The 22,546-nt window shown below is 47.5% G+C and overlaps 2 protein-coding genes across 2 annotated transcripts in view; one reads left to right on the top strand and one right to left on the bottom strand.

Moving 5' to 3' along the window:
- The window catches only part of ALS2CL (ALS2 C-terminal like), an 86,827-nt gene extending 79,268 nt beyond the window's left edge, over window positions 1-7,559 (top strand). The window contains exons 25-26 of the mRNA XM_060248088.1: window positions 4,378-4,474; window positions 7,389-7,559. Coding sequence (XP_060104071.1) covers window positions 4,378-4,474; window positions 7,389-7,457 — 166 coding nt within the window. The 3' untranslated portion in view covers window positions 7,458-7,559. The remainder of the gene's footprint in view (window positions 1-4,377; window positions 4,475-7,388) is intronic.
- A 6,648-nt stretch (window positions 7,560-14,207) lies between these two features.
- On the bottom strand, window positions 14,208-20,363 carry LOC132578256 (2-oxoglutarate and iron-dependent oxygenase JMJD4-like). The gene is made up of 4 exons (XM_060248182.1): window positions 20,172-20,363; window positions 18,799-19,066; window positions 16,690-16,836; window positions 14,208-14,675 (listed from the first exon to the last, which is right to left on the bottom strand). Exons 1-4 carry the CDS (start codon window positions 20,189-20,191, stop codon window positions 14,364-14,366), a joined length of 747 nt encoding a protein of 248 aa, XP_060104165.1. The 5' UTR covers window positions 20,192-20,363; the 3' UTR covers window positions 14,208-14,363.
- Between the last annotated feature and the right edge of the window lie 2,183 nt (window positions 20,364-22,546).

The raw sequence follows: 22,546 nt of genomic DNA on the forward strand, positions 1-22,546 counted from the left end.
GCTACTGAGTCAAGCCTCTCTTCCTTCTATTGACTGAGGCTCCCCCCAAAAAAAAGTCACTGGGGAAGGAAGGAAAGAAAGAGCCCCGGAGCTTCCTTTTGCTCAGTTCCCTGGATCCCATGGGAGAAATAGAAAGAAAGAAAGAAAGAAAGAAAGAAAGAAAGAAAGAAAGAAAGAAAGAAAGAAAGAAAGAAAGAAAGAAAGAAAGAAAGAAAGAAAGAAAGAAAGAAAGAAAGAAAGAAAGAAAGAAAGAAAGAAAGAAAGAAAGAGAGAGAGAGAGAGAAAGAGAGAGAGAGAGAAAGAGGAAGGAAGGAAGGAAGGAAGGAAGGAAGGAAGGAAGGAAGGAAGGAAGGAAGGAAGGAAGGAAGGAAGGAAGGAAGGAAGGAAGGGGATGGTGATGATAATGGATTTATATCCCGCCCTCCACTCCGAAGAGTCTCAGAGCGGCTCACAATCTCCTTTCCCTTCCTCCCCCACAACAAACACCCTGTGAGGTGGGTGGGGCTGGAGAGGGCTCTCACAGCAGCTGCCCTTTCAAGGACAACCTCTGCCAGAGCTATGGCTGACCCAAGGCCATCTCAGCAGCTGCAAGTGGAGGAGTGGGGAATCAAACCCGGTTCTCCCAGATAAGAGTCCGCACACTTAACCACTACATCAAACTTGCTCTCCTTTAAACCAATGAGTGTTAATGTTTTAAACATGTTTTGAGTTTTTTAAAAAATATATATTTGTGTTTGCTTGTGTTCTTTATAAAATTTATATCTCTGCTACCTAAATAGATACACACAAGGCCCGGCTCTGCGTGGCCCGACCCAACCAGACATGGCCCAGCCCAATAAGGTCTCTTTTGTGTCAGATCCGGCCCTTATAACAAATTAGTTAGACACCTCTGCTATAATGTGTTATGTTAAGACTTATGCCAGGGGTGGCCAAACTTCCATAACGTAAGAACCACATAGAATAAATGTCAGATTTTTGAGAGCCACAAAAAATGAATGTCAGATGGAGGAAGGAAGGAAGGACTTGGATGGGTGACCTCCAAAGAATACCAGGGCCGGGATGCAGAGGCAGGCAATAGACAGCCGCCTCTCGTAAACATCCAAGCTCCGCTAGGGGCTGCCGTGAGTCAACCATGATTTCCAGACGCACGCACGCACACAAAACAGTCATCAAAAATAAAAGAAAAAAAATCTGCACAGTGGTGCCATGTACAGAAAAAAAGGAAGTTTTGTACAAACCCCAGAGCAACCTTGCAGGAAAAAAATATATATATTTCTTGCAGGAAGATATATATATATATATATGATATGGATGGGGGAAATACAGTAGCAGGCCAACGGTACCTCTCCAGATGTTTTTTGCCTACAACACCCATCAGCCCCAGTCATTGCCCATGCAGGGGTGGCCATACTGTGGCTCTTTCACACATATTCAGGGGTGGCCAATGGTACCTCTCCAGATGTTTTTTGCCTACAACTCCCATCAGCCCCAGTCATTGGCCATGCTGGCTGGGACTGATGGGAGTTGTACGCAAAAAACAACTGGAGAGCTACCGTTGGCCACCCCTGCAGTAGAGATTAAAAGACCCCCTCCCCAAAATCATAGAAGTAATGCCTCTGTCACAGTAGAATGTCACCTGGATTTCACCAGAATTTGCAGCGGCTATTTTGGGGGTTGCTAGGCAACCCCAGCCATGACTGCTGGTTAGTATCAGCATAGGAAAATGGGGAGGGAGACAGACAAAAAAAAGAGGTAAAATCTGGAGGGGAGAGAAATACAAAAGAGAAAGAGCGAAGGAAAGGGAGGGGAAGAGAAGATAGTGAGGGGAAAGGAGGACTGATCCTGTCAGGGAGGGGAAGGAGTGTGTAGGCAGATGAGAGCAAAGGCAAGGAGAGAAGATGCTGGGGGGAGGGAGAGCGGAAGATGCAGGCAGAGAGAAAAAGGTAAGTCAGTGGCTGCAGAGGCTTTTAACAGAGGCGAGAAGAAAGAGGGAAGTGAATTTCTGCCCCAGTGAGCCTTTGTGGGTCTCCCGCATGCTAGAGCCCAGGGGTGGCCAAACTTGTTCAATGTAAGAGCCACATAGAATAAGCATTAGATTTTTGATAGCGGCAAGACATTAACATCGGATGTTTGAGAATTGTAGTGTATTGAGAGCTTCAAGGAAGACGGAGGGAGGGAGGGAGGGAGGATCAAACGTACAATACAAGATGTTGCTTTATAAGAGATAGGTTTAGGGTTGCAAGCCCCCCCCCCCCTCAGCAACTGCTTGGGGGGGTAGAGTTGCCAGCTCCAGGCTGGAAAATTCCTGTAGATTTGAGGGTGAAGACTGGAGGGGACCAGGACCTCGACGATGTACGATGCCACACAGTCCACCCTCCCAAAGCAGCCCTTTTCTCCGGGGGAACTGCCTCCATAGTCTGGAGATGACCAGTGATTCCAGAGGATCCCCAGGCCTCACCTGGAGGCTGGCATTTGCAGGTGTTCCTTCAGACATGCTGGCTGTTTGGCCTAATAATCAAGAGGAATTGCTAAGAGGATCATTGCAGCTTGAAGAGGCTCACTGTCGCTTGAAAAAGCTCACGCGGAACAAGGGTTCGGTACGACCTTGCCCTTGGAAATTTGGTTCATTGGCTGCATCTGTGGACAGATGTTAAACATCTGGAGTACTGCGCCAGGATTTCATGGAATGAGATGGGAAGTTTTACCTTAGGATGAAAAGGAGGACTTTTGGTGCTAATTCTTCCTTTTCCATTAAGGGCTAAAAGTTATGGTTGTTTTGTAATTTATGGCGGTGGAATTTGTATATGAGTGTGTTTATTTTTGTTGACCTTGTATAATTTGATAACAGAAGCCGGTTCTCACGATGGGTTATGTACCTTTGATTCTTTTTGCCCACCTGGAGGCTGGCACTCCTGCAGAATAGGTTTGTAACCTATGGCAGTATTTTTTTTTCCATCCAGGAGAGCCAGTTTGGTGTGGTGGTTAAGTGCACGGACTCTTATCTGGGAGAACCGGGTTTGATTCCCCACTCCTCCACTTGCACCTGCTAGCATGGCCTTGGGGCAGCCATAGCTCTAATAGAGAGCCAGTTTGGTGTAGTGGTTAAGTGCGCGGACTCTTATCTGGGAGAACCGGGTTTGATTCCCCACACCTCCACTTGCAGCTGCTGGAATGGCCTTGGGTCAGCCATAGCTCTAATAGAGAGCGAGTTTGGTGTAGTGGTTAAGTGCGCGGACTCTTATCTGGGAGAACCGGGTTTGATTCCCCACTCCTCCACTTGCAGCTGCTGGAATGGCCTTGGGTCAGCCGTAGCTCTGGCAGAGATTGTCCTTGAAAGGGCAGCTGCTGCGAGAGCCCTCTCCAGCCCCGCCCACCTCACAGGATGTCTGTTGTAGGGGGAGGAAGGAGATTGTGAGCCGCTCTGAGACTCTTCGGAGTGGAGGGAGGGATATAAATCCAGTATCTTCATCTACCTCACAGGGTGTCTGTTGTGGGGGGAGGAAGGGAAAGGAGATTGTGAGCCGCTCTGAGACTCTTTGGAGTGGAGGGTGGGATATAAATCCAATATCTTCATCTACCTCACAGGGTGTCTGTTGGCGGGGGGAAAGGGAAAGGAGATTGTGAGCCGCTCTGAGACTCTTCGGAGTGGAGGGCAGGATATAAATCCAATATCTTCATCTACCTCACAGGGTGTCTGTTGTGGGGGAGGAAGGTAAATGAGATCGTGAGCCGCTCTGAGACTCTTCGGAGTGGATGGCGGGATATAAAACCAATATCTTCATCTACCTCACAGGGTGTCTGTTGTGGGGCGGGGGAAGGTAAAGGGGATTGTGAGCTGTTCTGAGACTCTTCGGAGTGGAGGGCGGGATATAAATCCAATATCTTCATCTACCTCACAGGGTGTCTGTTGTGGGGGAGGAAGGGAAAGGAAATTGTGAGCCGCTCTGAGACTCTTCAGAGTGGAGGGCGGGATATAAATCCAGTATCTTCATCTACCTCACAGGGTGTCTGTTGTGGGGGAGGAAGGTAAAGGAGATTGTGAGCCGCTCTGAGACTCTCCGGAGTGGAGGGCTAGAATACCTTCCTGTTACTGCATTGTCTTCTCTCTTTGCAACCCACTTAAGGTCCGATGGCATGCCATGCATTAAACCATTTTTGTTTGCATACTTTTCTGGTTCCTGTAATCCTCGTTTTACTGGGTTGCATCGTGCAGGTCTTTGCTGTCTGATGGAATTCGGTTTTTTTATTTTTTATAATCTGCCTTGAGCCTCAGCCAAAAAGGCGGAAGTAAATAAAATAAATAAAAACAAAAATCAGTACATCAGGAGTTCCTTTTATGGTCATTTTGGACAGATGAGATCTTTTTCATCTTTACAGGATACAACGTTTAGGAGCAGAGCTACACCTGATCAGAGATCTGATGGATCCAACAACCTCCGGAGGCATGCATGACTTCCTACTCACGGCACTGGAGGTAAGGATAGGGGCGGAGGAGGAACTTCAAGGCTGTTACAATAATCTTGCTCAATCGGACCCAGAACTTGCCAGCTTGGTGCTTCTTGTAAGTCCCACAGAAAGGCCATAGGAAGAGCCCTGATGGATTAGACCAGTGAGGATCCATCTAGTCCAGTATCCCTTCTCACACAATGGCCAACCAGTTTCTCTGAAGAGCCAGCAACAGGGCACAGAGGCCGAGGCCTTCCTAAGAACACAAGAAGAGCCCTGCTGGATCAGACCAGTGAGGGTCCATCTAGTCCAGTATCCCTTCTCACACAATGGCCAACCAGTTTCTCTGAAGAGCCAGCAACAGGGCACAGAGGCCGAGGCCTTCCCAAGAACACAAGAAGAGCCCTGCTGGATCAGACCAGTGAGGGTCCATCTAGTCCAATATCTCATCTCACACAGTGGCCAGCCAGTTTCTCTGAAGAGCCAGCAATAGGGCACAGAGGCCGAGGCCTTCCTAAGAACACAAGAAGAGCCCTGCTGGATCAGACCAGTGAAGGTTCATCTAGTCCAATTTCTCATCTCACACAGTGGCCAACCAGTTCCTCTGGAGGGCCAGCAACAGGACATAGAGGCTAAGGTCTTTATAAGAACACCAGATCAGACCAGGGAGGGTCCATCATCCTGCCTCACACAATGGCCAAACAGTTCCTTTGGAGGGCCAACAACAGGGCATAGAGGCTAAGGCCTTCAGAAGAGCCCTGCTGGATCAGACCAGTGAGGGTCCATCTAGTCCAGCATCCTGTCTCCCACAGTGGCCAACCAGTTCCTCTGGAGGGCCAGCATCAGGGCACAGAGGCTGAGGCCTTTATAAGAACATGCGAAGGGCCCTGATGGGTCAGACCAGTGGTCCATACAGTCCAGCATCCTGTCTCACACAGTGGCCACCCGGTTCCTTTGGACAGCCATCAACAGGGAATAGAGGCCAAGGCCTTCCCCTGATAAGAACACAAGGGCAGCTCTGCCAGATCAGAGCGGTGATCCATCTAGTCTAGTATCCTTTCCCACACAGAGGCCAACCCGTTCCTCTGGAGATCCAGCAACAAGGGCATAGAGGCAAGGCCTTCTCCTGTTGTTGCCTTCTAGTACCGGTATTCAGAGGTTTCCTGCTTCTGTATGTGGAGGTTCCCTATAGTCATCCTGGCTATTAGTCACTTATGCACCTATCCCTGGTGAATCTAATCCCCTCTTAAAGCCATTCATGCCCGTGGACATCACTGTGTTCACTGACAGTGAATTCCCCAATTTCATTGTTTGTTGAGTGAAGAAGTATTTCAAGTTATCAGTTCTCATCTAGAACAAAGGGTGCTGGTTTGTGGCATGGAAAGGATAGGTAATAGAATCATAGATTAGAATCATAGAGTTGGAAGGAACCTCCAGGGTCATCTAGCCAACCCCCTGCACATAAGAACATAAGAGAAGCCATGTTGGATCAGGCCAATAGCCCATCCAGTCCAACACTCTGTGTCACATAACAACATAAGAGAAGCCATGTTGGATCAGGCCAATGGCCCATCCAGTCCAACACTCTGTGTCACATAAGAACATAAGAGAAGCCATGTTGGATCAGGCCAGTGGCCCATCCAGTCCAACACTGTGTCACATAAGAACATAAGAGAAGCCATGTTGGATCACACCAATGGCCCATCCAGTCCAACACTCTGTGTTACATAAGAACATTAGAGAAGCCATGTTGGATCAGGCCAATGGCCCATCCAGTCCAACACTCTGTATCACACAGTGGCCAATATATATATATACACACACACACACACACACACACACACACACACTGTGGCTAATAGCCACTGATGGACCTCTGCTCCATAAATGCAGGAAATTCACAAATACCTCCCCCCACCAACACACCCAGTGGCCCCGGGCCGAGGGATGCTAGACTAAAATCTACTAGGGCAGAGGTGGCCAATGGTAGCTCTCCAGATGTTTTTTGCCTACAACTCCCATCAGCCCCAGCCATTGCCCATGCTGGCTGTGGCTGATGGGAGTTGTAGGCAAAAAACATCTGGAGAGCTACCGTTGGCCACCCCTGTACTAGGGAAAGAGCCTTTTCAGTCACTGTCCCCTGCTAGTGGAATTAACTGCCAGAGGAGGCCAAAGCCATGCAGGTCTGCAAGACTATACTTTTCTGGCTTAACTTCAATTGATCCTAATATGCTGATACAGTAGCAGGAAGAACATCCATCATCCAACTGAACTGAAAGCATATCCTGATATTAGCACCATATTGTTTCAAAGCGTTTCAGAGTGTTTTAATTAATGGTTGACCTGAACCTAAATATAGTTGTTAGCTATATTATTATTGTGATTTTATAGATTGTGAGCCGCCCTGAGCCTGCCCTGGCAAGGAGGGCGGTATATAAATCTTATGATAGATGATAGAAGATAGAAGGATGGAGGGATGATAGATAGATAGATAGATAGATAGATAGATAGATAGATAGATAGATAGATAGATAGATAGATAGATAGATAGATAGATAGATAGATAGATAGATAGATAATGCGGATCCTGTGAATTTAGGGGGAGGTATTTGTGAATTTCCTACATTGTGTGGCTGGTTGGACTAGATGACCCTGGAGCTCCCTTCCAACTCTATGATTCTATGATTCCACGATTATATGACTTACATTGGAGCCAAGTTCATGCCTCCCTTTTCATTTGTTCGTTCTGTCTCTGGGAGGGCTAGAAGCAAGTCAGCAGATGCTTTGTCCGTATGCTTGAGCAGCGTGTATACTGACCTACTTTTGGGGCCTGATCTGTAGCACTTTCGCGAGACAGTTCAGCTTCTAAAGGACTAGGGGATCTCTCTCACGGATCTCCATCTTCCATCACTGATAGTCTTTCTTTTCCCTCTCTTCTCCAGTCCTGCTATGCACTTATCCAGAAAGAAATACAATACCACCAGAGCTGGCACGCATCGCAGGATTCTTGAATGCGGCACACCAGAATCATCCTCGCACATTCAGACTAGCCACTGCGTTGCAGCTTCCATCTGGATGAATGGAACAAGAAGGGACTCACGAGAGCTGCTGCTACGTTGTTTTGTTGTTTCTTACGGGAACTGGTGTTTCCCAATTCCTTTCAGGCCAACATCTTGAGTGTCAGTGAAGGGATGAAGGTATATATGGAAGGGGGGGTCTTGGTTTCAGCATGAGACTCCCTCCCAAGTTCTGAGCCCTTGGCAAGTGGCAGAGGGCAAACTCGGAGCTTAAATACTGGAGTTGCGGGTGTGTGTGTGTTAAATCTTACATTCTGCAGGGATCACCAGTGAATCTCCTTCAGAGGCCTCCCAAACCAGAAGCGTGTAATCTTCCGTCGCGTTACAGTCAATGAAACTTTAAACCCAATTTGAGTCAGCTTGACTATTCTCTCTCACTGTTCTCCTGTTAAGTAACCCCTTTCTCTCTTAGCAGTTCCCGTTTCTGTCCTGTTCTGGAAGCGAAATATGGTCTTCTGACTCCCAGTTGCACACCCGTAGCAGCGCAGTAGAGAGATACTTTGGGAATCACTTGAACTGACGTGCTCATGGTCGAACCAGTTGCCAGAATGCTGTGACTTTCTGCTGAACCCGTGTGGAAGGAAGTCATAGTCTTGCTCACCTTCGTCCCAACATGGACACCACCCGGGGCTCTTTTTCTAGCAGGAGCTCCCCTGCATATTAGACCACACACCCCGATGTAGCCAATCCTCCTGGAGCTTACAGTAGGCCCTGTACTTAAGCTCTTGGAGGATTGGCTACAACAGGGGGGCGTGGCCTAATATGCAGAGCAGCTCGTGCTAGAAAAAGAGCCGATGCCACCTCAGTTCATATTAGACCACACCCCCTGATGTAGCCAATCCTCCTGGAGCTTACAGTAGGCCCTGTACTTAAGCTCTTGGAGGATTGGCTACAACAGGGGGGCGTGGCCTAATATGCAGAGCAGCTCATGCTAGAAAAAGAGCCGATGCCACCTCAGTTCATATTAGACCACACCCCCTGATGTAGCCAATCCTCCTGGAGCTTACAGTAGGCCCTGTACTTAAGCTCTTGGAGGATTGGCTACAATGGGGGGCGTGGCCTAATATGCAGAGCAGCTCGTGCTAGAAAAAGAGCCGATGCCACTTCAGTTCAGTTGACCTTCTATTAGTTTGTTTTGGTTGACACTGCGCCAGATGGTTGAGCCTACTACCCCTCCTTGTAGGGAAGAAACGCATTGTACCAGCAAGACAGCTATTTATGGTTACCGGTTTCAAACACTGGGCTCTTTGGCATTTTCGTTTTTGTCACGTGTCCTTATTGCTTCTGGGCGGAGAGGTTCTTTTCTGCTTGTGTTTTGCTCCCTCTAGTGGCCAATTTGCTATTACATCACTAGATGTCTGGCGTATCTCCTCGCAGATTTGAAGGGCAGGGAGATGTGCTGGACATACAGCAATGTAATATCTGATGGGCCACTACAGGGAGAAAATACATACAGAAAAGAAAACAATCAACAACAAAGCAGCGGGGACACACAAGCAAGGGAAATGGAATGTACAATAGCCCATTCTTTCTACTATAAACACTGGCGGGGGGGGATTGGGAAGTTAAGAAGGTCCAAGAGTCAGCTGAGCCCCAGCGATTGCTGGCAGCACTCCATAACTCACTTCACTTCAGCCTGGGTGGCCCAAGAGAACATCCAAACTGAGCGGTCCCTGTAGCGCAACCAGCAGTCTATGAGGTCTGGTTCATTCCCAGCTACCAGCAGCCTCCTGGGAATTTTCTTGGGAGTTGAAAAGCTGGTTCAGCCCTGACACGTCCCATTTTGTGTAATGTGGCTAGTGACTTTCTGCCTTCAATCCCTTCCACTTTAAGTACAAGGAGCAGGCAATGGCCTGAAATGTTCTCCCTTGGAAGGTGGTGCTCTGTGACCCCGAAGTGCAGCAGGATTCAAAAGCATTACTGGAGTTGGCGGAGTTAAGTCGCTACACCCGCTAGCAGTTATTTCAGAGAGAAGGGTTCAGGATTGTGTATTTCTTCCGTGCATTTGCACTGTGTCATTGAGCCATTCTGACTGAGACAATACGTGAGCCGCAACAGCAACCGAATTCCAAGCAGCTGCATGGAGGCACATTTTTTTGAAACATCTCGCATTGATTCTGGGATGGATCTGCGATGCTGGGCATTGGGTTGTCATACCGTTATGTAAGTCGGTTTTCGAGCGCTTCTGGACTGTTTGGGGCGAGGTTCATTGAATCGCTCCATTTCTGCTGAACTGACTAACCTTCGTAGCTGCTTTTTAAAATTATGAATGGACCCAACATTATATGACAACGTTTTCCTCTTACGTCTGGCGTCAAAAAAAGAATTATAAGGGAACTGACAAATTTAATATTAAATGCTTGGCCATGTTTTTAACTGGGGAGTGTCAGAGAGTACCGCTAAGAAGTTCGGCTTGGTACTCAAGCTGTGCTCGATCCCTTTTTGTTGACGGGAACTGTTGTGGCGCTGAAGAAATTGGAAGTGTGAAAATGCTAATTTTGTCAGAACGGGATTAAAAACTGAAGTGTGTCATTTTTAGAGTTTCCTTTTATAATGTCACGAACAGAGACTGTGTAAAAATTCTGCATCACTGCCTCATTTGTAGTATTATATGCACTGGGTAAAATATTTAAATATGTGAATAGTGAGATTATTAGAATCGACTTTCTATTGAAATAAATCTTGCTATATTGTTTTGGAGATCTGTCGGTTTGTGGGATGTGGTCCGCTGCGGAGTAAGATCTTTTGTTCATTTAGACCACCTGGATCCTGTAGATCTCTTTGGCCAAGGGTAGCACTTAGTTCAAAGAACCTTACTCTAATCCACAGCGGATTGCTAGAACTTTTTGGGGCAGAGATTCTTGAAATTGCACAGTTTGGGCCAAATATATAACTTTGAGTTGTGACCTTCCTGTACTTTGGTTCACTGAAGTTTTAGAGTCTGCACATAATAAGTGTCATCTACCTGATCCTTTATTTGGAGATGCTGCCAGGGATCGAACTTGGGACCTTCTGCATGCCGAACGGATGCTCTGCCACTGAGCCACAGCCTCTAAACCACTCCAAACTCTATTTTCCCAGAAAATCAAACAAATAATTGAGTGGCTGCCTATGCCATCATGGGATCAAAGCTAGATTGCCTCTGGCACATACAAACTGCAGGCTTAGAATGCCATCTTGGCTTGCTCTTCCTAAGGGTTTTTTTCCATTTGTGGGCTAGATATATATTTTTATTTACCTATTTTGGAGCACCTCTATGAGGAAAGGCTGAAGAGTCTTCAATTTTTCAGTTTAAATAAGAGATTACTAAAGAGGGACATCAGATGTTTATAAAATTATACATGGGGTGGAGAGAATGGACAAGGAGAACTTTTTTTTCCCTCTCCCAAAATACTAGAACTTGACAAGGGCATCTAGTGAAACGGATGGGCTGTAGATTCAGGGCGGCCAACAGGAAAAACTACTTTATATAGAAAGTGATGGAAATGTGGAATTTTCTACCAGAGGATGTAGTGATGGCCACAGGAATAAACAGCTTTAACGGGATTAGATAGGTGGATAAGTCCTATTGGAGGATAATGTCTTTTGATAGCTAATAGTGACTGAGGGGAACCTCCACCTTCAGAGGCAGTAATCCTCTGAATCCCAGAGCCAGGAGGCAACATCAGGGGAAGGCCTTGGCCTCTCTGCTCTGTTGTGGGCCCTCCAGAGGAACTGGTTGTTCACTATGTGAGGCAGGATGTTGGACTAGATGGACCCTCACTGGTCGGATCCAGCAGGGCTCTTTTGAGGTTCTTCTCAGGGGAAGGCCTCAGTCTCTCTGCCCTGTTGTTAGCCCTCCAGAGGAACTGGGTGGGCACTGTGTGAGAGAAGACGCTGGACTAAATGGACCCTCCCTGGTCTGATCCAGCTGGGCTCTTCTGAGGTTCTTCTCAGGGTAAGGCCTCAGCCTCTCTGCCCTGTTGCTGGCCCTCCAGAGGAACCGGTTGGCCACTGTGTGAGACAGGAGGCTGGACTAGATGGACCCTCACTGGTCTGATCCAGCAGGGCTCCTCTGATGTTCTTCTCAGAGGAAGGACTCAGCCTCTCTGCCCTGTTGTTGGCCCTTCAGAGGAACTGGCTGGCCACTGTGCGAGGTAGGAGGCTGGACTAGATGGAGCCTAACCAGTCTGATCCAGCAGGGCTCTTCTAATGTTCCTCTCAGGGAAAGGCCTTGGCTTCTCTGCCCTATTGTTGGACCTCCAGAGGAACTGCTTGGCCATTGTGTGGGACAGGAGGCTGGACTAGATGGGACTACTGGTCTGACCCAGCAGGGCTCTTCTGAGGTTCATCTGAATTAATACTATTTCAGCTTCACCAATTGTAGGAAAGGAGAAACTACACAACTTCCACAAGTCCATTTTTGTGAAGGGACGGTAGCATTCCTTGACTTATCCCACCTGCTTGGACCAAGTGCTTTTTGGCTGGGAAGGGGGGGGGGGAAGCAACATACATTCCCGGTTAGCCTTCATGTTATCATGAAACAGCTTTAGTACAAAATCCAAATCACTCATGATTTTAAATAGCAAGATGAAGCCAGTGATGCTTAAATATTTTTTTAATGTGCAGTTTCAGAAAGGTTTTGGGGGTCAACTTGGCAGAACCGTTGAGGCTTGAGTAAAATTCAGCTCAGTGCTTAAATGACCCCCCCGCCCTGAAACTAGGGGGTTGAGTGGAAAGTCTAATGGGCTCTAGTGAGGGGTGACAAGTCCTAGCCTGCCAACTCCCCATTTAGAAGCCTCAGAAACTTCAGTTCTCTTTGTTGCCAACTGCAAGGGCAGTTTCCCCTCCCCACATACCAGCCCTTCTTCTTGTACAAATACCATGAAAAATTGTGCTCGGTAACCAAAATAATGGGGCAGGAATATCTGAAACACCCCTCACCACCACCACTCCCAAGGACAGCATGATTGCTGCAAAAAGATGGAGTTTGCATGTACCAAATTTCAGCTTTCCATTTCACCTTGTTTCCTCTTAATTTCTTACTTTGCTTTCCAGAGAAACACGCGTTTCTCATAATGCAATCAAACTCCTTTAGGGGTCTTTTTGGCTTGTGTTGGCTTTTGCTTCAAAACTCTCTCTTCACCGGGCCATGCTGAAGTAGGAATCTCAAAAGCAGGGTTTTCCTCCTGTTACTTCAGTTGGCAGTGTGCCCCATACTATGTCAGTTTTCTTTTTGGCACATATTTTGTGCTCCCTCTAAAGGGGTCACTTTAGTTGTTCACCGGCGTTCCTCTGGTTTATTTACCCAGCACAAAGGGAAGGGAAATAAACCAGACAAACGCTTGTGAAAGATCGGAACGGCTACTCGAGGAAGCAAATCACGTGCGGCAAAGAAAAAACCACCGCATGGGCACCCAAGTGACAAAATAACGTGCAGAAAAAAACCCAGACTCTCTTGCATGCTTCTGGTGCTGCTTGGGCATCATACTTCATCGTAACACTGATTGAGGGCACAGAAATGGTTCAGAAACGCGTGGGAGAGAAGAGCGAGCGAGAAAGCAGAGCGAGTATGGAAAGCAGGCCTGCCGTCGGCGATGAATTGCTTAAGATGCTACGCAACAAGCCCAGAAAGGGGTTATTTTCTATCCCTGAAGTCCATGTAGGTAATTGTGCTACAAGCTGAGGCATTGATAACAAGCTACTGTCTCCCTGTTCATTTCTTTTTATGCCGTGTTTCTAGCTGTCTTTTTTTTTTTCAGGCAATAACTGAAAATGCCAAAGCAGTTCTAGAAAGGTTTCTAGGTCAGTGTGCTGTGGCAATTGGCACAGCTCACCCTCGGGCGGGTGGCCTCCAAATTTCAGCTGCCCTTCATTGGGGGGAGGAGGGGGTCATTTCTCAGCTTCCACTGATCCAAGGCCCTGAAAGGGGGGGTACACCGGACACACTCCCTGTATGGAGAGATCCAATGAACAGCTGACTATTAGCCACCGGCTAGCCTTTCCTCACAAGCCACCTGCCCCCTAACGGCCTTTTCAGCAGATGACTTCCTATTACAAAGCATAACCCCACCACTTAATAAATATAGATATATATAGACACACATACACACACTTCTCTATTAAGTGTTAGGTGTGAGGAAGGAGAATCACAGTCCAACCAGCATGTTAAAAAAAGGCTTCTACTCAGGGCTTTTTCTTTTTTTTAATAGCAGGGACTCCTCTGCATATTAGGCCCCGCACCCCTGATGCAGCCAATCCTCCTGAAGCTTGGAGTAGGCCCTGTACCAGAGCCCTGGAACCTCTTGGAGGATTGGCTACATCAGGGAGGTGTGGCCTCAGGGCTGGAATTCGAGCAGGAGCCCCCTTTGCATATTAGGCCACGCACCCCTGATGTAGCCAATCCTCCAAGGGCTTACAGGGCTCTTCTGACAGGGCTCTTGGAGGATTGGCTACATCAGGGGGGTGTGGGCCTAATATGCAAAGGAGTTCCTGTTACAAAAAAAAAAAAGCCCTGCTACTACTCCCTCTAGAGAACAGGGACTCCAGATTCCTCTCATTTGACCAAAAACAGAGAAGACTTGCAAAGAATGCATTCTACATATAGGTCATTCCTCAGTGAGCAAATGGATCCCATCCTTCCCTATGCCTACCTGGGCTGCAGCGGGGAGGGACGTCCTTTCCCAGGTAGGACCAATTTCCCACGTAAATTCCTCGCCCCTTCCGCGTCTGTGTTCCCCACTCGCCCTGGAAATTCCCTGTGCTTTAAGGCTTCTAAATGGGGAGGTCGACGTAGTCAGCATGCACCCAGGTTGCAAGAACAGCAATTCCTGCGACTGGTTGAAAGGAAAGGGGGGGGGGCTAGAGAAGGGCAGTATCTATGGCTGCTTTCAGGCGGTGGAGGAGAGCATGAGGAGGCGGGGTGAGAGCCTCCGGGTTCAGTTTCTTGAAATCCTCGTTGGCGTTCAAGGAAGTCAACACCTTTGCAGTCCGTTTCAAATCGAAGACCGCGTGCAGCATTCCCAGGCCGGAGATGGCAGCTCGGTAGGAATGCTTGGAGGCATCTTCCTCGGAATGGTGGTTCTCGAGGACGAAAATCCGGTTCTCTGCAATGATCTTCAGGAAATTGTAGAACTCCTTGTAGTCAATGCCTGTGTAAGACTTCATCAGCACCTGCGGAGGTGACAGGAAATAAGGTCAGTCAGAGACAAGCCATGGAGTCTTGCGAGCAAAAATTCTGCTTCATGAGCTACCGGCATTAAACTTGTGCGCTCCTGCATAAATGAGTTTGCTCTGGGGACATTTTTCCTGTGCCGAGACAAAAATATGTGAGCCTGGGGCTAAAGAACTGTGAGCTAGCTCACACTAACTCAGCTTAGAGATAACACTAGTCAGAAGCACTAATACCTACACAGAATGGAATAAGGATTATTCAATTCTAGGTTTCTTTCCCCCCCGCCCCCCCCAATCTTTCCTCTAAGGCAGGGGTGTCAAACATGTGGCCCGGAAGCCAAACCAGGCCCCTGGAGGGCTCCTATCAGGCCCCCGAGCAACTGGCTGTCATCTGCTTCCTTCTCCTTCTCTCTTGCTTCCTTCTGCATCACAGCTTGCTTGGCCAGGCTCGCTCAATCACACAGGAGCTAGCGCAAAACCTCTATTTTCTCCACTGGCTGAGGCTCCTCCCTTGGGGAGGAAGAGGGGGGGAGGCAGAGCTTGCTTTGCCAGTCTCTCTCAATCGCACAGCAGAGCTACTGAGCCAAGCCTCTCTTCCTTCCATTAGCGGAGGCTCCTCCCCCTCCTGGTCCTTTAGGGAAGGAAGGAAAGAGCCAGAGCTTCCTTGGCCCGGTTCCCTGGATCCCATGAGAGAAATACGAAGAAAGCACCTTTAAGACCAACAAGTGCTAATGTTTTAAGCATGTTTTAAGTTGTTTTTTTTTTTAAATTAAGTGTCTTTTTGCGCTGTGCTACCTGATCTTAAATAGGTACACACGTAGCTTGACTGGACATAGCCCAGCCCGACAAGATCTCATTTATGTCAGATTTGGCCCTCATAAGAAATGAGTTCAACACCCCTGGCTCCTTTTTATCCTTACATCCTTGTGAGGGCCCTGCGGGACCTTGCTCAGTTCCGCAGGGCCTGTAAGACAACCCTCTTCCGGCTGGCTTATAATTAACTAGCACAAGAAACTAAGTGTGGTTTTAGTAGACTTCAGCTGTTCTTAATGGTTTAAATGTTTTAAATTTTAAATGTTTTAATTATTTAACTGTTTAAATGCCTAAATCTAATTTATGTGCGATCCTATGTTGTAAGCTGCCCTGAGCCACTTGGTGGGAAGGGCGGGATATAAATTAATTAATTAATTAATTAAAATAAAATAAAATAAAGAATGAGGCTGAGCAACTGCGCCTGATGTGACTGGTCACATCACAACTCACGGGCAATGGAGCCCTAGTCTCCGTCCAGTTCTCCGTCCACAGACCACAGGGACTGAACGCTACCTTCAGATTCTAAGCATTCCCGTGTCTGCTTTGCATCTAAGTATTTTCTGTGGACGTGAGAGGCATCCCTGAGGATAAGGAGGGCACAGGTCATGTTAGCCCAAAGGGACTGCTGAAGACAAATGCTCTTTTTTGACCCCCACGCGCTACTGTAAGGCAAAGGACCTTCTGTGCGGTGCAAAATCAGCAGCTGCTGGCTGTTCCCAGCGGTCCCTTCCCCTCTGCATGAATGTACATCCTTCCCACCTGCTGCGGCCAATACCATCAGCCGACTGATCCGCTAGGAAACATCTGTCTTGAAAAACAGACCGCGTGAGCAGCAGCAGGCAAGCCTGAAACGACAGGAGCTGCTGACGCTACTGCACAAAAAACTGACCGTGAATTCTGCGGCGTTATGGCTGCTGCTGCTGTTCTATTACCTTGCAAGGCAGACAGCGAATGGGTTTCTACGCTCATTTCCACAAAGAGTCTTGTGGAGCCACAAAGACTCACACGGCTATTGCAGCAGCAGCGTCTGCAATCCTTGCCCACTTGGTCAGACTGCTGGCTGAGCATAACATTTCCTGCGCCTGACCAAGTATCTGTTGCTATGCGTTGGATAGTCTTTAAGATGCCACGGAGCTTGGTGAATCGGGCTGAAGAAGACCAGTGCAGCTGCCCCTCCGTAGATGGCTACCAGCTGCTCTACCTGACACTGCAGGTGCCAATCTTCCATGGTTTCTCTCCACTCTCGGATCTCCCGCTGGACGGCAGCGAGTTCATCTTGGAGGAAGCTCCACATGATGGCTACGTTGCACCCGTTCACCCAGTTGTGGTTGATGGAGATGGTGTCCTCCTGAAAGAAGGAATGGGAGGCTCAAAGGTTTGTCCTTCTTACCTTTGCCAGCAGAGGGGAGGCGAGGCACTGGGGGTCTCCTGCTGACCTACACAGCTGCATTCCCAGAGCTGGGCTGGATCTAGTGGATCTATTGCACTGGCACAAACACTTTCCTCTGGCAAGCTGGCTATAGCATAGGACTGAAAATTCTTGCTTATCTAATCAATCCACATCCAAACAATCACTTTAATAGCTAGCACAGGGGTGGCCAAACCGGCTTGGGAGCCACATGGGGCTCTTTCCCACATATCGTGTGACTTTTGAAGCCCCCACTGCCCCATCGGCCAGCTTGGAGAATGCATTTAAAGTTGCTTTCTTTCCACTTCTCCATCCCTTGCCCCTCCCATCTATTTGCCTTCCTTCCTGTCTTGCGGCTCTCAAATATCTGACATTCATGTCTTATGGTTCTCAAACATCTGACATTCATTCGATTGGCTCTTATGTTAAACAAGCTTGGCCCCCCCTGAGCTAGCATGAAACACACATCAAACTGCCTTAAATTTAGTGAGACCACTGGTCCATCAAAGCCAGTATCATCTAATCAGACTGGCAGCAGGTCTCCAGGGTCTCAGAGGTCTTTCACAACACCTATTGCCAGTTTTGTTACCTAATTGCCTTGGGTCAGCCATAGCTCTGGCAGAGGTTGTCCTTGAAAGGGTAGCCCCACCCAGCTCACAGGGTGTCTGTTGTGGGGGAGGAAGGGAAAGGAGATTGTGAGCTGCTCTGAGACTCTTCGGAGTGGAGGGCGGGATATAAATCCAATATCTTCATCTACCTCACAGGGTGTCTGTTGTGGGGGAGGGGAAGGTAAAGGAGATTGTGAGCCGCTCTGAGACTCTCTGGAGTGGAGGGCGGGATATAAATCCAATATCTTCATCTACCTCACAGGGTGTCTGTTGTGGGGGAGGAAGGGAAAGGAGATTGTGAGCCGCTCTGAGACTCTTCGGAGTGGAGGGTGGGATATAAATCCAATATCTTCATCTACCTCACAGGGTGTCTGTTGTGGGGGAGGAAGGGAAAGGAGATTGTGAGCCGCTCTGAGACTCTTCGGAGTGGAGGGCGGGATATAAATCCAATATCTTCATCTACCTCACAGGGTGTCTGTTGTGGGGGAAGAAGGGAAAGGAGATTGTGAGCCGCTCTGAGACTCTTCGGAGTGGAGGGCAGGATATAAATCTAATATCTTCATCTACCTTACAGGGTGTCTGTTGTGGGGGAGGAAGGTAAAGGAGATTGTGAGCCGCTCTGAGACTCTTCAGAGTGGAGGGAGGGATATAAATCCAATATCTTCCTCTTCTTCTAAAGATGCCAGGGAACGTCTTCGTAAAAAGCAGCGCCTCTTCCACTGAGCCACGGTCTTATATAAGAACAAAAAGGAATTCCTCAAACCCAATCATGGGTTGCCTGTATGTCAGTTTCCCTATAGCTTAGCTGTTGTAATCTCACAGAATGTTAGTCACACTCTGACTACATTGGGGAAACATGTTTTTAAAACTGCAGGGAACTTATTAATAAAGCAAATAGTTAAATTTGCTTCTAAAAATATCAAACAGCAGGCCTGCTGGCCGCTCAGCTGGCCAGCTGGTGTGTATTGCCTTGCTCCTATTAATTTGAAATATCAGGATGCTTCGCACTGAGCTAGAACACTGGCCCATTTGGCAAAATAGTGAGCACTGGGGATTAGTTCCTGTCTAGGAAGAGATCCTGTCCCAGCCCTGATTAAGATTATGAATTCTTTTATATGGAGATGCTGCGGTTAAACTTGGAACCTTCCGCATCCAAAGCACGCGCTCTACCAAAGGACTATGATTCTTTCCCTTTCACTTCTTTGCACTCAAGTCAAAAATGACTCCAGAAATCCATGCCGCAGGGCAGTAACATCTCAAAGGATGATGCTCGCTCTCCGAAATGTCTCCTTACCAGATTGTAAACCTGATGGTGCCACCCGCTGGGAATGAAGACGATCTCCCCGGCTTCCTGGAGGATCTCAACAGGAGCAGTGCTTTGGGCGTAGCGAGGGTAAATGTTGCTCTGTTTCAGCTCAGGTGCGGTGATGTCGAAGGGCAAGTGGCCATGGCGGTCTCGAAGGTTCTCCTCTTGTCCCGGGGGAAAGATCAGCCATTTCTTTTTCCCGCAGATATTGGCTGACCAGCTATAGGAGCGGAAGACATCTGCATGGAAGGGAGTCCTGGGGAGTGAGTCACAAGATTAGGAACAGGCTCTGGCATACCATAAGCAGAGGCAGGTTTGTAAATGGGACAGGCAGAAGGGCACCCTCTTGTGTTCTCACAGGTTCTCTGTATTCTGGGTGCTTGTGGGGGCACAGTGGGAGGGCTTCTAGTGTCCTGGCCCCACTGGTGGACCTCCTGATGGCACTTGGGGGTTTTTTGGCCACTATGTGACACAGAGTGTTGGTCTGGAGGGGCCATTGGCCTGATCCAACATGGCTTCTCTTAAGTTCTTATGTGACACAGAGTGTTGGACTGGAGGGGCCATTGGCCTGATCCAACATGGCTTCTCTTATGTTCTTATGTGACACAGAGCGTTGGACTGGATGGGCCATTGGCCTGATCCAACATGGCTTCTCTTAAGTTCTTATGTGACGCAGAGTGTTGGACTGGAGGGTCCACTGGCCTGATCCAACATGGCCTCTCTTATGTTCTTATGTGACACAGAGTGTTGGACTGGATTGACCATTGGCCTGATCGAACATGGCTTCTCTTATGTTCTTATGCATTTTTTAAAAAAACATCCCACTTCTTCCCTGCACTTGCGCTTCCTCTGTGTTTGTGGCTCCACCTCCATGCGGTGGCCATTTTGTAGGTGCACCCATCATCATGAGGCAGAATTCCAAAGGTGCCCACCGGCTCAAAAAGTTGGCAGACTCCTGGGCTAGACAATACACATAATAGTGAGAACTAAACTCCATCTGCCCTCGCGATGCTTTCTGAGGGAGATAACCTTTTCTCCACAGGGGAAAAAATGCACAACATTTAAGGCTGATCCAGGTACCTTTAAGACCAACAAAGTTTTATTCAACGTTCTTGCTCTTAAGAAAAACAAAGAAACCTTATTGGCCTTAAAGGTGCCATTGAATTCAAACTTTGTTCCAACACTTAAGATTGCAAAGCACATGTTTTCTGATTACGTGCATACTCCTTGCCTTCTTCCTAAACAGTATCACTTCTACCATAATGTCTTTTTATTTAGAGTTAAGGCCCACATAAGCACTCCGCCTCTGACACAAGCACTCAGTCCAAAGGAAACGCATGAAAGCACCCCACTGGCTTTACCATGAGCCCTTGGGTCCCATATAGACAAAGCGATAGTCATCCACTTTTATGGCGTCCCAGTATTCATTCAGCCAGTCAGAAGAGAAGTAGATCGGGATGGTGTAAACATCTTGTTCTGGGAAAGCCCTTGAAGAGACAGTTTTGGAAAAGGAATAAAGAACATCTGAGTGAAGACCTGCTTAAAATTTGGACTACAGTAAGCAAGGTGCAGGGTAATGGACTGACAGTTGGCACTCTGGTTCCAAACTTTTTTTTTTTTTAGTTCACGCATCACCTGTTTTCCCTGTGTTTCCCTAATCCCAAGTCATTTTTTTTTGTTTACCTAATCCCAAATCCTAAAGTTGATTCAGGTGTTACTTTGCCCTGCGGCTTCCAGTCTCCCCATTCCTAAAGAATCCCTGCCAAAGGTTATACAGTTGAATTTCAGAAACCCTGGGAAACAGCTCATTTGAGGTCCATGAGCTTCTGATTTACTCCTTATGTGGCTCATACAAACAGAGGTGTGTAACCACATAGTAACATCTGAACCAGTCTTTACAGTGAAAAACCTGGATCCAGAAGGGGCACCACAGTGATCCAGTTACTTCATTTTCAGCCAGATCAAAGGTCCAACTCCATGGTTTGAATGATTTCAAAGACAGCTCCTTATATCCACAAGATATTCAAAGGAGAAGAAGCTGGCTGCAAAGCTATCTGGTCTTCCTTTAAGATTTTCCAGAACATTTTCCCTCGCTTTATTTTCCACAGAAAAATTTTCCTTAAGGTTTCCCTGAGCATCTTAAGGTCCATTACTTCACAAAATTAGCAACAATCAATGCATGAGGTTGCCAATATAAGGTAAAGCAAGCTCGGCCGTTCCAAAGCTATAATTAAAATTTCCAAATAATTATCTGTAAGGACTGAGAGTACATGTGGGTTTTATTGATTTGTAAATATGTGGAGGGTCTTAAAGTCACCAACACATATAATCTATATATATATATATATTTTTTAAATCAAATTATGAATGCACCTGATTGGCTATGTAGGTCAAATCAAAACCAAAACTAAAATTCCTCTATCTCCTCTTGCATGGTGGAAAAGCAAGCAAATTGCCATCACCAATCTGATACAGAAGTAATTTGAGTTATGAAGTGTTCCACTGACCTTTGTGGATGGCAGTTAAATTCCGCTGAAACTGATTTCCATGGTAGATCATGCATAGTTATTTGAATGTATTAAAATCGGAGTTTTCAGCATCTTCCTTCCTTCCATCCCCACCCCCACCCCATTTATATAATGTAAGGGAAGTGCATGTATACTGTTTTCTAAGTATTATTTTAGTGAAAGTAATTTGCTGAATTGATCTGAATATCATTTGAACTATACTTGATTCCCTTCCCCCATTAAATATTCCAGTTCAATGTTTTGTTGCTTTTGAGATGTAACGTTTGCGCTAAACCAGATCACATTCTATTTAGGGCACTAGATAATTTACTGGAAAAGGTTTTTTCCCCCTCTGGAATACTCACATCACTGATAATCAGCATTACAGAATCTGATCATGACTGGGGAACCTGCAATATGGGAGTGGGCTCCAGCCTTCTACAGCTACTAGCAGCTAATTCTGTAGGTCAAGTTTAAGGACAGCACATTTAGCAGCAAGAGGGCAGACTCATTCATTCGCTTATGACGCTGGCCACGTGTTCCTTGCCTATGGCACACTCAGGCCTTGCTGGTACTAGATGTTCGGTGTCTATTTCCAGCACCACTGAAATCTCCAGTTATTGGAAGTGATGGCTCATGGAAGAGGAGAAAAGACTTGTTCAGTTATAGGGCAGATTTCAGTCAAGTACTAGGAACATATGGACATATGAAGCTGCCTTATACTGAATCAGACCCTTGGTCCATCAAAGTCAGTATTGTCTTCTCAGACTGGCAGCGGCTCTCCAGGGTCTCAAGCTGAGGTTTTTCACACCTATTTGCCTGGACCCTTTTTTGGAGATGCCAGGGATTGAACCTGGGACCTTCTGCTTCCCAAGCAGATGCTCTACCACTGAGCCACCGTCCCTCCCCCAAGAAGGGACGAAGCTTCCTAGAGGGCAGCTCAGCAATGGAACTAAGCACCTGTGGTGCGGGCCCTCTGGCAGTCTGGAAACAGAGGATGCCTGAGATAAACGGGTTGCTTACCTGTAAGTGATGATCTTCGAGTGGTCATCTGTGCAGTCACACACGCCCACCCAGCCTTCCCCTCTGCTGGCTTTTTCTGCCTTGGTTTTTACCTTTGTAGACTGTCAGTAGCGGCTGGAAGAAACTGAGTGGGAATGGCACCTCCCGCTCGCTCCAGGCATGCGCAGTCGACGCCTGCTCCCCAAGGCAAACGGAAAGCGCACAAA

Source organism: Heteronotia binoei, chromosome 10 (assembly GCF_032191835.1).
Source record: "Heteronotia binoei isolate CCM8104 ecotype False Entrance Well chromosome 10, APGP_CSIRO_Hbin_v1, whole genome shotgun sequence".
In the NCBI taxonomy this organism is placed as follows: domain Eukaryota; kingdom Metazoa; phylum Chordata; class Lepidosauria; order Squamata; family Gekkonidae; genus Heteronotia; species Heteronotia binoei.